The 15,183-nt window shown below is 40.2% G+C and overlaps 1 protein-coding gene across 1 annotated transcript; it reads left to right on the plus strand.

The window, feature by feature from the left end:
• The first annotated feature begins 1,934 nt into the window (after positions 1–1,934).
• Positions 1,935–14,873, plus strand: LOC148374197 (extracellular serine/threonine protein kinase FAM20C-like). The gene is made up of 11 exons (XM_088354594.1): positions 1,935–1,973; positions 3,009–3,464; positions 4,553–4,731; positions 6,823–6,901; positions 6,977–7,069; positions 8,269–8,384; positions 9,381–9,561; positions 11,152–11,261; positions 11,377–11,458; positions 13,066–13,125; positions 14,552–14,873. Exons 2-11 carry the CDS (start codon positions 3,010–3,012, stop codon positions 14,808–14,810), a joined length of 1,614 nt encoding a protein of 537 aa, XP_088210720.1. The 5' UTR covers positions 1,935–1,973; position 3,009; the 3' UTR covers positions 14,811–14,873.
• The last annotated feature ends 310 nt before the right edge of the window (positions 14,874–15,183 follow it).

Raw genomic sequence — 15,183 nt, forward strand, 5'->3', positions numbered from 1 at the left:
GCCGTCAGACCGTTTGCGAATCTATGCTCCCAACTAGGCAAGCTCCATACCTTCCGACATTTTCCTGCCCTGTTTTCTCCTGCCTGATACCTGTTGCCGACCTGTTTCTGGACCCGTTTCTGCCCTGCTCTTCCATCCCGACCATCGACCTGTTTTGCCCTGTTTTCTGCCTGATACCTGTTGCCGACCTCTTTTCTGGACTCGATACCGCCCTTGCTCTCCCGTCCCAGCTATCGACCAGTGTCCCTGCTGCCTACGATTATCCTCGCTCGACACGGAAGTGCCACTTCCGCGTTCCTGCCACCTGCTACCCGTGTCCATCGATCATCGGATCGTAGAAGCAAGCACTGCCCCCTCTCTTTATCAATAAACGAACGCTCCTGGGTCCTGTCTCCGTTTCTGGCTTGTGACATGAAAAGTATTCATTGTCATAAGATTAATGCTTTTTTTAGAATTTTGAATGGCTAAACATACAACTTTGAAAAAAAAGCCCCACTCATTGTGTAGCACATAATAAAGAAAACCATCTCTCGATTCGGTATGTATACTCTGATTGTATAATACCATGTCATTTGCTGGAAAATTGAGCACAGGCTTATTCTTCCGGGACCTGCTACAACTCTCATTATACATTCAGACCTAAAGCAGTTGGCTAATTAACGGAAACATATAACAGTTAGTCGGGCAACAGCATAAATACACTGACCCCTTTTTAATCTGAAGGAGCTACAGATAGTCAAATGAAACAAAAACTATATGTTAAACATTGGAATAGATTTGGATGTAATAAAAACAATATACAACACGTTTTATGTGGTTTGTTTGTTAGTTTGTGGCTTTTCATTTAAGAACAGCAAAAAAACTCAACCGATAATTCACAAAAGGAAACAACAAAATTTGCACATAGGGAAGATATATTCAAAATCAAAACCAGAAAATAGCCTTTCCCCTCAAAACATAAATTGGAAAACGAAGAAATTTCATTTTAGACAGCATAATATCTCTCTATGTCTCTATGTCCCATAAAGAAACATATAATATCTAAAGTAACTCCATCTATTCCATTTATTTTCTGTAAAGCTTATCTTCACCAGGGTTTTAGGGGTGCTGGAGCCCATCTCAGTTATCTTCGGGCAGTAGGCAGGGGACACCCTCAACTGGTTGCCAGTCAGTCGCAGGGCACACAGAAACATACACTCACGCATTCATACCTAGGGACAACTTGGACTCACCAATTAACCTGCAATGCATGTTTTTGGAACGTGGGAGGAAATCGGAGTGCCCAGAGGACACCCATGCAGACATGGGGAGAGCATGCAAACTCCACACAGGGAGGCAGGTAGCTGGATTTAAACCCTGGAGGTCTGAACTGTGGTGCTTATGTGCTAATCACTCAGCCGTCTTGTTTCCCCCCTCTTTAACACATTTCTCCAAAATACATAATGAATTTAGAATGAATTCAAGTAGCACTGTGGCTTGTAGTTTTTGACATTTTAAAATAAGAATTAAGTGGTAATTTTCCCTCATGTGAATTATTGCCTGTACTCTATTCTGTGCTCACCACTTGAGATTAAAAAAACAGACTCAGTATAAATAACAAACTCTCCTGAATAACATTTGCTTTTCAGGAAACAGGTCAAGTAAAAGCCAAAGGATGTGCGCACAACGTGAGCGTCCATTAAAATGAGTCAGCTTTCTCCAAGATACGAAATTTTGCAGTTTTTGCCTATGCTGCAGTGTTTATCACCACTCACACTGACAGGGAGACGAGCTTAAAGATCATTTGTGTTCAGGTCACAATGACACGGGTCACTCCAACATGTCCCTCTTCTGTTTGAATTGAATCAAACATCAAACAAACATGTGGCGGCTCACTAAAGTTGAATGAGCAGAAGATTCCCATTCGTCTCATTAACTGAGGAAATAAGGGAACAGAGTGGGAGAAGAAATAAAGGTCTTGAAGGGAAAGAGATGTAAGTAAATCTTTTTGCATGCGGCACCATTTGGGAATTTTGGAGCAGCAAGTTCAATAATTTATTGATTTTCCTCGGTGAGCTTTTCTGTAGCTCATGTAAATGATTACGGTACTTTTAGGCAGACACGTCTGTCAATTTTCATTTGTAAATGTTAAAACCTCTAAATACAGTGTGATTATTAGTCTTTTAAAGGTTCGTTTATTCACAGGATGTTATTGTAGTGACAGAAGTTCAAATGTTTCACTTTTTCTCCTTTCGTTTTTTTCTTTTGATAAGCGTGCTAAGAAATATCGATATTTATTATTTCCTGTTGGACTGAATGCTCAAATAAATGTACATTGAATAATGATGTTCAGAGTGGATCAGTTTCTTCATCAGAAGTATTCCTAGGCCTAGATGATAGTGGATTTGGCTATTTTAAGTGATCGTGAGTTGCAGTATTCAATTTGGCCACCAGAGAGAAATCAATACCCCACAAAAGCAGACCATACAAAAGCAGATATTTATCAATATGGTTGATATTTATTGGAGGTGTCTTGACACGAAACCTGGCTAAAGACATTCACAAAGTTGGTTCCGCTGTTTTTGGAGCCTATATATCATATACAAACACGCTCACACAAATCGGGAGTTAGAAAGTGGTTTGATCAGATTAGATTAGATATTAGATAACATACCAAAACGTTTGCATTTTAATATATGACGCTTTGTCTATTTTTTATTTAAGAACGGAAACCATTTGCTCTAGGGACGGTCCTCTTGCTCAACTTTAACACTCACAATCCTCCCTTACAATCCTGAGCAACACTGGCGGTTCCTAAACTAGTATGCTATTCGTTTGTAGACCACAGAATAGATTTCAGTCTCCATAGCAACCACAGAGACACTATTCTCATCATCAGAGGTTGTCTCAGGTCAAATCACTGCACATTGTTTTTCAGGTACTTCGGCTAAAAATGAAATGTACCATTGTTGAACAGACCAGTTCGATCAAAGCTTTTGAAATACTCTAAAAGCCTGTTTTTTCCCCAGCATGGTGAAACGGAGCCTAGGTCCATCCACCCGTTCAATCTACCTTTGTCTGGCTTTTCTGTCTCTTGTTCTGCACATCATTCTAGCAGTCTTTTGTCTCACCGTCCTCCAAACAGCCTGTGACATTCCCAATTCATCTTTCTTTTCTCTAAATCCCCAAAACAATACACAGAGGAACCACCCGTCCCTCTCCTCCTCACGTACTTTATCAAGTGAGAGCCAGAATGACAAACCTTACAAATCAAAGGGGACCAGGATGCCTGATAATATTCCGACTGGTGCGCAAAAAGCAAATCAAGCTGTCGGAGAGGCCTGGAAGCTGGAGGCCCTTTTCAAGCACCCGCTGTACAACCTCCCAGAAGTTGAGCTGCTGGACGATGATTGGCTACTGAGAGTGAAGGAAAAAGAGGACATGGACGATGACGAGGAGGAAGATATGAATAGCGATAGTCACTGGTGAGTGCTGCACTAAAAACGACCGGCTGTAAAACTGTGAAATAAGTTGATTATGTAAGAGCAAAAGAACTGGCCTGCTACTTTTTTTATCATTTTACTTCAACCTTCTATTGTACATCAATTAAGGTTTTCAGATATTGGGTTGGAAAAAACAGCAGTGGAAAAAGAGACCTGAGAGTGATATTGTGTATTGTGCAGGGCTTTAGTATGGTTAAAAACCTTTATTCATTAAAAAATCCATAATGATTTGTATAATAAGAAATAATACACAAATTCCTCGTATGTCAAGAAATGTGTATTTATTTGTCATAACATGAGACACACCTAGAGTACACGCCTTCTTGCTGCTAAGGCTACCTCCAAAAACCTTGTGAAAGTCAGGGCAAAAAAATGAGAAAAAATTGTGCAGGTTGGTCACTTAGAGTCTGCATAGATTGCGTTATTCCTTGCGCTTTCAAGCACTCGTTTTTGGTTGACTACACACTTAATACTTAATCTAATGATCAAATACGACACAGTGTTCTCTTTGACAACAGGACCCAAGTAAATAGTTGAAGAAAAAAAGCTGAATTTTATAGAATATGGTTTTAAAATCTTTAAAAAACAGCTTTACTGCATGTCCTCTGATCCTGCAGAATTCACACATTTTCGGAAGAAAGCAAGCAGTAAACCTTCCCTCAATTAAGGCGCAGCATAACCAATAATATAAAAAAAGATTAACTGGAGAGCCTGAAGCCGCTGCACTCGCGCGCACCTCCATCTTGGATTTTTTTTTATAACCTTTATCTTCTTTGTTCCTTTATATTGTGTAAATTATAACCTCATCTTCTTTGTTCCTGTATCTTCTTTGTTTTCTTTTATCCTCACTGTTAAATGTGATACTGGAGTACCACATCCAATTTCGTTGTCACAATATGTTCAACCCATTTTGTAACAATGACAATAAAGGTATATTCTATTCTATTCAATTCTATTCTATTCAAATATAAGGATTTACGGGACCTAAATGTCATCTCTGAATTTAGGGTCTACATTGATTTCTATTGCCACAGTTTTGACGCTTTTATATATTCCTTAATTGATTGAAGGCAAAGTGCAAGTCAAGAGGAGGGCTTTGACAAAGTATCTTGGACCGGCGATGCAGAGTCACACCCACCCTGGTTGCGATTCCACTTGAGCATTACTCGTTGGGAACTATACAACAGAAAGGACGTCACTGTGTCAAAGCTGGCTCATTACTTGGCAACGGAAAAAATCCTCGGAGCAGGTGAGAAAAGAAGAGATGCAGGGATCAACATACAGCGCGGACACACTTAAATTACAATAATCTAGTCCAACTGAATGCATGGATGGATCCGCAGAGATACACATACGCCATATTCAAACACACTTCACACACATACTGCCAAAATAGAAGGTTGCATGTGAGACAATGCCCCTGGAGTTGTCTTCGTCTCAATTCTTAAATGAGGTCTTCTTTCTGGATGACAGGAACATCAAGGTATAAACAGAGATAGATAGATAGATAGATAGATAGATAGATAGATAGATAGATAGATAGATAGATAGATAGATAGATAGATAGATAGATAGATAGATAGATAGATAGATAGATAGATAGATAGATAGATAGATAGATAGATAGATAGATAGATAGATAGATAGACAGACAGACAGACAGACAGACAGACAGACAGACAGACAGACAGACAGACAGACAGACAGACAGACAGACAGACAGACAGACAGACAGACAGACAGAACAGATAAATTAATGTATATTAATATATATATTTCAGAATGTTGTTCTACAATGCAGAATCTAGATTGCAGTTTGATCCATATGACTACTATGCATAGAGTACTGAGAATACTGTAAGGAGGGGCTGATTTTGATTGGTTACGCGATGAGATGTTCTCTTCCTTTAGAACAGAGGCGTGTTCAGGAGAGTGATCAGACATGTAGTCTCTTGATAATCGCTTGCCGCGCACTGCTGAACGTTTTGTAATCGCTCACTGTGATTGCCTTACTGATCCAAAATGGCCGACGACAGTACAATGGATTTCGTTCTACAGCTTGCTTTGAGCGAGTTGGCTGATATGAGCGACAGTTCGCATATTGACACAGTTAAGGTTATCCTAAACGCAGTGGAAGGGTCATACCTGTCTTGCATTGTTCACAAACATTACCAGGCAATGTAAGACGATATATTACATCGCCAACAGCACTCGTCAGGGTGAGATCCTCCATCTTCTGCACTGTCGACGCCATGTTGGAAATCAAAGTAAGCGGTCTTTCTCCCGTGATTACTCGGGCACGCAAGCGCTCAATAATCACTGGCCGTTCAGAAGCTAGCGATAGCTCGCGATAGCAATCACTCACTCTCCTGAACACGCCTCAGATGTGTTATCCGATTTTGCAGCTTGTTTGGTATGGGAAAATGGTTGAAAGACAGTTGACGTGCCCGCAGACCTGTTCTCAAAATAGCTCACCAGTGCTGGGTGATTGCGATTGTCTAGTAAACTTTGACTTAAACTTTTATTTAACTAACATATTTATTCCTCTTTTTGTTTATTTCTTTTGCAGGATATACAACAAACTAAATTTCAATTTTCAGGTTTTAAAACCCAAATGAGAAAATAACGTGCAGTTTATTTTAGCTTCCTATCTGGCTACACTTTCAGCTAATTAGCAAGCTATCTCACTTTCTTTTTAGCATTTTTTTGCGCACTATGTTGCCAACATTTCATTTTTTTTGCTAGTTATTAGGATCAACATTTGTCTCCTTTCTAGATACAGTAGCTATCTAGCTATTTTTTAGCTTTCTTTCTGACTATTTAGTTAGCCTTCTAATCTTTTAGCTAGCTAGCTAGCGCCCTTTTAGTTCTTTACCTGTTTACCTTTATAGCTAACGATCAAGCTACCTTTTAGATATTTAGCAAGCCATCTAGCTAAGTTGCTGTTTCGAGAATTCATATATAACGGTTTGCCCTTTGCGCTAATTTGTACCAAAAAGCAGCTATCAGCTTGAAAAAGGTTGGAGACCTCTACTTTATAGCCTCCTGTGAAGCAAGGAGAAGACCGTTCTCATGATGGATACATGGCTGATTGGTAGACTTGTTAGTGTAAATAACCAACAGAAGATGCAGGATCGTTGAAGCAGACATGGAAGCACATCGAATGGCAGTAGCATGGATAGCAGTTGCTGTCTGCCACAACTGCATTTGACATTTCATGTGTATGTTAAACGTGAAGACTAAAACTTTCCAATTAGTGTATTCTCTCTTACTTTACAAAACCTGAAAGTGTTTTGTAGCCAATCTAGATTGACAACATTTATCATTCTTTGCCTTTGAGTTCAAAAATCAGGAGGCACTCAGCTCAAACTGTTGGTAACTTTCCCAAACTACGGACAAGCTCTGCTCAAACCGAAGAAGTAAGAGGGCTGCGAGAAACATTAACACAATATACTCCGTTGGACTGAGCTGGAGCGTTTCTTTCATTCATCCAGACAATCCAGAGACGCGGAGACGGACGTGAACCTCTTTTACTTCTCTGACTTTGAAAGACACAATGCAGAGATCTCAGCTTTCCATCTTGACAGGTAATAAAAATGATTTGGCTACGGAGGTTAAACTCAATCGTGAAGAGAAAAATAAATCACTGCATTTCCCTTTTTCATTTAATGGGATTACAATTCAATTTTCTAAAGCGTTAGCTCTTTTCCAGAGGTTATGATTTTAATGTAATTCAGGGGGAAGTCAAAATTCCCGTACCAACTACATATAGAAATAGATTCAGATTAGTGAGAGCTAATGGTATGTAAAGAATATACAATATGTGATCCAGTATTTCAAATTTATGAAACAAGTGGTGTTATTTCCATATGTAAGTCTCCGAGTCTCTGGGGAGGAACATATAGAAATGACATCACAAGTTTCATGAATTTGCTATACTGGATCACATATTGCATATACTATTTCTTCCATAATTTGCAAGTTTAAGTTTAATTACAAAACGCCACCTTCGCTATTTGTTTTTGTTCATCTGCTAACGAGGGCCCAGTGACGTACTCAAAGAAAGTGCAAGTAAAGAGGTCGCAGTAACTTATATACTTTTCTCACTGACCACTAAGTGACCCAACAGCAGCATAATAAAAATAAAACACTTAGTGTAGCTTTGTTTGAGTTCGTGAAAGCGCTAGCATGCATACCTGTCAACCTCCACGGCTCCATGCCCCTTACAAAATACAAAATAATCTTACTCCATATTTTTTTTTTCCGGAACTGTGCATGATGGGAAATCCCCAGGCGGCAGACGCATGCACACAGTAGCATCAAACCGCTCGCTTCGTTTGCAACGGAAAAAAACGATACCGAGATGGAGGCTACCGCGGCAAACTCGTTTGACTTGATTGATTTGCCGTTTCTTGATAGTCGTTGTATACCGGTTGGTACCCATAACTGACAAATTTGCGTTTTTCCGCACAGATTTTCTTGTACGTCGTACACGTCTTAAAATGTATAATTAACGTACTTTGTAGGGCAAAAACGTACAGATTGACAGGGATGTAGCATGGCATGCATTGTGTGTAATACAAAAGGGGGCGGGCAGCCGTCTGCTTCGCGTTCTGACTGGCTGAAAACAAGCACCGTCGGATCTATGACTTTGTGCGTGTTCAAAAATAATCAGCTTTGATACAACTGTCTCGGGACATAACTGCCACCTACAGTACAAAAGTGCCCCTCCTCAATGGCGCTTGTGCATTTTCAAAGTGACGTTTGTTTGTGATGTGCTTGTCAGACTGCTCGGCTTCAACCGAATCCCCCCAGTGGTTGGTCGTCTCATCAATGTCTCCAGTGAGATCAGAGAGCTTAGCACTGACCGCAAGCTGTCTCGCACCTTCTTCACTTCCCCTGGTAGAAAAGCATCCTGCGGATTTACTTTTCCATCCTGATGGCTAGTTTGCAAACGAAATGGCTCAAGAAGCCGGCTCTTTTGAAGTGAACGGCTCCCTTTCAATCTCTCTCTTATTCTTTTCTATTACTCTGTCTCTTTTTGTTTTCTATTACGTCGTCTCCTTTCCTCTCTGTCACTCTCTTTCTCCCTTTTTTCTCTTACTTCCCCTCTATCTCTCTCTCTCTATTTTTCTCCCTCCCCCCAGTCTCTCTCTTCTATTTTTTCTCTCTCTTTCTCTTTTTCTCACTCTTCCTCTCCCTTTCTCTCTCTCTCTCTGCCTTGTTTTCTCTCCACACCTCTCTGTGTGTCTCTCTCACCCTTTCTGTCTCTCTCCCTCTCTTTATTTCACCCACTCTGTCCCTTCTCTCTCTCTCTCAATTTTCCTGCCCATTTTATCTCTACCACCCTTTCCCTTTCTTTCTTGCATTTCATTCTATCTCTCTCTTTTTAATTTCTATCTGAGTCTTTTTGTCTTACTCACTATTCCTCCATCTCATTCTCATTCCCTCTCTTTTCCTTCCTTTATTTCTGTTTTTCTACCTCTCATTTGCTCTCACGGCCACCTTTTCTCTTTCCCTCTTTTTCTCTTTCCCTGTTTTCTTTGGTTTTCGATCTCTTTATTTTTTCGGTCTTTATGTCTTTATCTCCGTCGCTTTCATTCTCTTTTGATCTGTGTCTGTTTCTCTCTCTCTCGCTCTCTCTTTCTCTCTCTCTCTCTCTCCCTTTCTCTCTCGCTTTTTCACTCTTTCGAGAGGTGCATACTGTTTTGTTATTATTGGTAAACTTATAATTAAGGAGCCTTTAGGAGCCAAAAGAGCTAGCTCTTTCAAGTGAGTCAAGCAGAAAAGCTGTTTCTCTAAAGAAAAGAGCAGAAATTCCCATTGCTATACAGTACTTTGCAATCTCTCACACTTGAATTTGCCACAACTAAAACGTGTTTCTTTGCTTCCCCCTAGCGGGGAACGTTTGTTTTTACGGCCAGTGCGAATACTACTGCTCGACAGAGCATCCGCTCTGCGGGCAGCCGCACTTACTGGAGGTGTCTTTGGCCGCCATGTTGCCCGACCTCAGCCTTGCTCCTCGCAGATCTTGGAGGTCACCTTGGAGAAGATCCTACAGCCGCACCAAGTTGGCCCAGTGAGTACGTTAGTGATGTGTCATTCCCGAAAGAAACGTCTCTTTTAGCCGGCGCTTGGAAGTAACAGCCTTAAAACTGTTTAAAGTTTTGTTTTTGCACTTCATGGTTTATTTGTTGTTACTTTAAAGTCGGTTAGTATAAACATGTTCAACGTTTGAATGATTCAAACTTCTTTTTTCTTGCTTTTTACTTTTTTCCTTCATTTTCTTCTTTTTTTCCATTTTTCTTTTATTCTTACTTCTTTTGTTTCTTTTTTATCCCTTTGTCCCTTTTTAAATCCCCACCTTTTTAAAGTTATTTCGTGCTAAATAATGTTATATAGATTAAAACAACAAAAATAATCTGAAGAGCCGATTGGGAGCCAAACTTGTGATAGTAACCCGAGCTGAAAGAGCCGACTCTCGAAAAAAAACAAGGATTCCCATTAGTGTAGTATTTTGTCCGTAGGTAGTCTGTTCAGTTTTTTAATTATTATGCTCCCTAAATTGACAGTGGAAATGTTTATATCATCATTTGTTATCACCATGACGAAAGAGGCAATAGAGATATTTCATGTTGCTGTAATTTTGGATTAAACCTTTTCTTTAACCAGTTTTTCAAATTTTACTATATTTTGGCTTTACTGTCTCTGAGGGAGTAGAGATAGAAAGACTATATTTTTATATTGTTTTTCTTAAAAAATCAGCTAATTTTTGTGCAAGACTTCCACTTCATTTAATACATTTTCCTATTGTTTGCAGGTCAGTCTTAAAGGAGTTGTACACAATTTGGAACTTTCTTACTCTCTGCTGCCATCTCCTGGCTTAAAGTTATGATTGCAGTCATAACTCATTCATGATGCGCGTGCAAGTACTGGCATTTCTTACACAAGCTCGTATAGAATCTTTTTTTAATCTTTTTTGGGGGGGTCACGTTTGGGCTATACTTCAAATAGGCCTTTTATTTCTTTCAACACTTTCATGCTTCACTTACAAATAAAAACAAAAATAAAATGCGAAGACAAACATGACCTCACTCTCCACCATTCCCCTATCCCAGATTTCTCAAACATAATGTTTTTTGCCCCGAACATCTCCTATTAAAGTAAGACAAAAGCAGTTAGGGGTTGTGGAAAAGAAAGCATCAGGGCTCTTTGAAGTCACTTGGGTATTGTTAACACGTACTTAACTTTCAACTTTTTAGACACACCTTAAACAACGCAGCCCACCTTTAAACAACATCATCAGAGAAAAAAAGTTGTTACAAATCCCTGATCTGATTATTTGTTTTATAAAAAGAAAAATAATAGTAATCTGCTGTAACCTGCCATTATGGATACCTGTTTCAGTCACTTGCCGATCACTAGAAAAAAAGCAAAGGCAACAAACAATGGCATGCTTTTTTAAAATGACGAAATTGGAAAATTTCCTGCGACACAATAGACAAGGTCTCGGGTCATACTGGTTGAAAAACATCCATGTAATCTCTTTGAATAGCTTGTGACACAGCTTAGTGCAGTTCAATTTTTTTTTAAATATTGAGGAAAAATAGAAATACACCGTAATGAAGATGACACGTGGCCAATTATATTAGCAGCTCTGTTGTGGCAGGTGGGAAAAGGATCCAGCCTACTGTGACATTGTCAAACAGACGCCTCCCTACAATCACAGCACCAGACTGGTGGATGTTATAGACATGGCCATCTTGGATTTCCTCATGAGTCAGTCTTGATTTTGCAAATTCAATACAACCGATTCTAATTCAAAGCTTGTCTTAGCATGAATTAGGTTTGGCCTATGGCCGAGTCTAACATATATTGATTTCTTTTTTCCGAGGCAACATGGATAGACATCACTACGAGACGTTTGAGAAATTTGGCAATCAAACGTTCCTTCTGCATTTGGACAACGGACGGGCGTGAGTACAGTGCAGCTAACAATGACGGAAGTTTATGTCAATAAAAAAGACTAGATCAGATCCTAACATCCACTGTATAATGGGACAGGACGGTCAAAATTATCTAAATACGTTGATACCTGTATCGTATTTTTAAAAAAATGCTGCATGCTGGATCAGTTCCCATCCATTATTTGCACCGGTTATCCCAGCTATCTTCGGGCAGTAGGCAGGGGACACCCTGAACTGTTTCGTTTTCTTACGAGTTGTGTAGGTTTTTGATGACAAAAAGATCAAATAACATTCATGTGTACTTTCTCATCGATTCAAGAGAAGTGCTACTCTCACCGTTTGGAGAGTGATACATCCATTCAATATCTGCACCACTTCTCCTCAGTAGGGTCGCGGGGGTACTGGAGCCCATCCCAGCTATCTTCGGGCAGTGGGCAGGGGACACCCTGAATTGGTTGCCAGCCAGTAGCATGGCACACAGGGACAGACAACTCACTCACTCATTCACACCTAAGAACAATTTGAACCGGCCAATTAACCTGAAGTGCATGTCTTTGGAATGTGGGAGGAAACCAGAATGCGCAGAGGAACCCCACACAGGCACGGGCAGAACAGGCAAACTCCACATACGGAGGCTGGACATGAACCCTGAACCTCTGCACCATGGGGCTGGGCACGAACCACGCGGCTGCCGTGCCACCAGGATCAGTTTCCCACTATCGTAATATTTCTAGTTAAAGTTTTGACTGAATTTGTCAATGCAGAAGCACAGACTAGTATAATAAACGGTTGTCCTTTATGAAGGCATGGTTCTTTACCCGTATGGGCAGGCAATAAGTAAATGGTAAATGGTCTGCATTTATATAGCGCTTTTTAAGTCAATGACCTCCCCAAAGCGCTTTACAATGTGCTTCACACTTACCCATTCACACACACACACTCACACACCAATAGCGGCCATGCAGCCATACAAGGCGCCGACCTGCTTATTGGGGGCATTAGGTATTCAGTGTCTTGCCCAAGGACACTTCGACATATAACACGGAGGAGCCGGGAATCGAACCTGCGATCGCTTGACCCCAAGACGAGCGCTCTACCTTAAACCAACATTTCCCAGAACACCAGAGGAAATCAAGCATTATCAAACAGACAGGCAAAAGGTTCAGGGATCAAATGAGTCTAAGCAGCAAAGTTGACAGTCCAAAAGTCCACCAGGCGCTATCTGTAGTCTGGGAGAATCGGGAAAGGGTTCGCTACATCGAATAGGTAAGAGCGCTGCAAATAGGGCACTTGGAACGTGACGAGAAAGGCAAGGAACCAAGGGGACAGAGTACTGAAAAAGGAAAGAGGACCAGCCATGATACACGGATAAATGAAGACAAGTGAGTGACCAAACAAGAGAAGAGCAAGCAAGAGAGAAAGTCTGGGGAGTGGGTAGGAAGAGAAAGAGAGAGCGAAACAGACCTCAGAGTGCCAAATCATGACAGAATTTTAAAGGAAGTAACACACACACCATTTTATACATGCTTTGATATGCTCTTCATCACATTATGTTGTGCTTTAAGTAACCCGTTTAGTATATATACTTCCTACTTACGTTGACTAATGTTTTTCAGGTTTGGGCGTCATTCTCAAGATGAGCTGTCAATCTTAGCTCCCTTACAGCAGTGTTGCAGGTAAGACTTAGTTCACTTCAATTTATAGCATAGTAGAAACTGTAAGTAGTGTATTAGACAGCTAAACTTTAGGGCCCAAAAATAAAAGCTCAATTTGATCAGTTATTCTGGATGAATATAATTTGAACGGACTGTAAACGATAAAACTTACTTAGCAAACATTTCATTCATAAAGAACTGTATAAAATGCATCTTTTGCTAAATATTTAGACAAGGACAACTGATTTTTCAATTACCGGTAGTTTAAATGCGAACCTAAGACTCATTGTTCATGTAAAAAAATAGCAACTAAAAGGGGGTGTGGAAAATAAAGCATCAGGGCTCTTTGAACTCACTTGAGCATTGTTAACTCGATGCTCATGTGCAGTCCCTTCGCAAGGTTTCTTAATTTTCCTCATATTGAAGTTTTTGAGTTTTTCCTTGCCCTCATGTAGGTTTTAGATCAGAGGGTGTTGTAATAATAGTCTGTAATAGTCTGTGGTCCGTGCAGCCCTTTGAGACTCCCTGTGATTATGGGCATCACAAATAAACATGACTTGACTTGACTTAATAGTTTTTGCTTATATTCCATATTACACTAGTTAGCAACTATTGTCTAACATTAAGCCCTTTGAGTAGTTCAACCCCACCTTTAAATATCGTGATTTAGCACAATTTCAAATTGTAATTATTTTAAATTTCAAATGATTCAAAATAACTAAATTTATTGCCAATACTTGGCATACGTCATTGCATTTGACATTTTAGGCCCGTCCCGAAACTTCTAACCGTCACTTCCCAGGTTCGATCCCTGTTGCCACCATTGCTATGCAATTGTGATCAGCGAACCTTTTCAACTGAACAATGTATTCACAAATAAACGTATTCACCAGTATGCATGACCAATTTTACTAGTATGTAAGGCAGACACCAATTTGCGGTTTTTAGGGGCGCCTTATAGTCCGGAAAACACTGTAATCAAATTAATTGCATTTATTGGCAATCCTTAGCAATTTTTGCACATTGGGATTTTTCTTTTAACTGTGAAAAAGCAGAGGGACGACTGACCACAGGGCAGAATTATGGGTAGGCGTAACTCAAAAAATGTGTTGTTTTTTGTTCAGGTAACATGCCGAAAGACAAAGTTATTAAAAATGGCAGGTTGGTTTAAACTGAAGCTCGATGACGAATCTCTCTGACCAATCAGTGTTCGGCAGTGACTAAAGTCACATTTTAGTACAGCTCTGTTTTTGCTAACCTCGACAGAGACGAAACAAATATGTTGGTCCAGGAACCAGGTACTTTTTCATATTGGAAAAAAGCAAGGTGAGGCGAGTTGAGTTGAGTTGGTATCGTGTAACGTAAAAGCGCCATTAGTGTGAATAGTGTATATACCTGACGTGTTTCCTCACTTTTTTTCCTTGTATTTTCCTTGCTAACTTTCCAGGATCCGCCGTTCTACCCTTCTTCGCTTGCGTCTCTTGTCCCAGCCCGAATTTCGCCTGAGTGATGTCATGCGGCAGTCACTGTCCCAGGATCCACTTGCAGTTGTGGCTCCGCTCTTGTCAGAGGCGCACCTTGCTGCTTTGGACCGACGCCTGACAACTGTCTTACATTTTGTTGAAACCTGTTTGCCGCACCACGCTGATGTTGTGTTCAACGATTTGGGAAAATACCAAGATGTACATGAGCATCAAACAACATGAAAATCAATATCAGTCTTGAATTTATGGAGCTGTTGGATTAAATAGGCTATTTGCACAACTCAACCACTGCGCCTTTGTTTCCTGTCTTTCATGAGTGGACACATTGATTAATCTCTGTGTATCAACCCAAATTTATCAGTTTGTGTGATAATTCAAAGCAGCAAATAAGGAGTTGGGAACAGTAGTGGTGTCGTGAAGGACCTTTATACAGCACTTAGCGAAACTACTAGCCCTCCAAGAACTCATTCTCATATTGCCATTATTCAGGCTTCACACTTAAAGCTAAAAAAATGAAAATATTTTCTACGAATCAATAACATGAGAGACAAAATCTCGAAGTGGGACCAATCTTTTTCAACATTATATACTGCAT

This window comes from Urocampus carinirostris, chromosome 1 (genome assembly GCF_059441175.1).
Source record: "Urocampus carinirostris isolate Australia breed hairy pipefish chromosome 1, RoL_Ucar_1.0, whole genome shotgun sequence".
Taxonomy (NCBI): Eukaryota; Metazoa; Chordata; class Actinopteri; order Syngnathiformes; family Syngnathidae; genus Urocampus; species Urocampus carinirostris.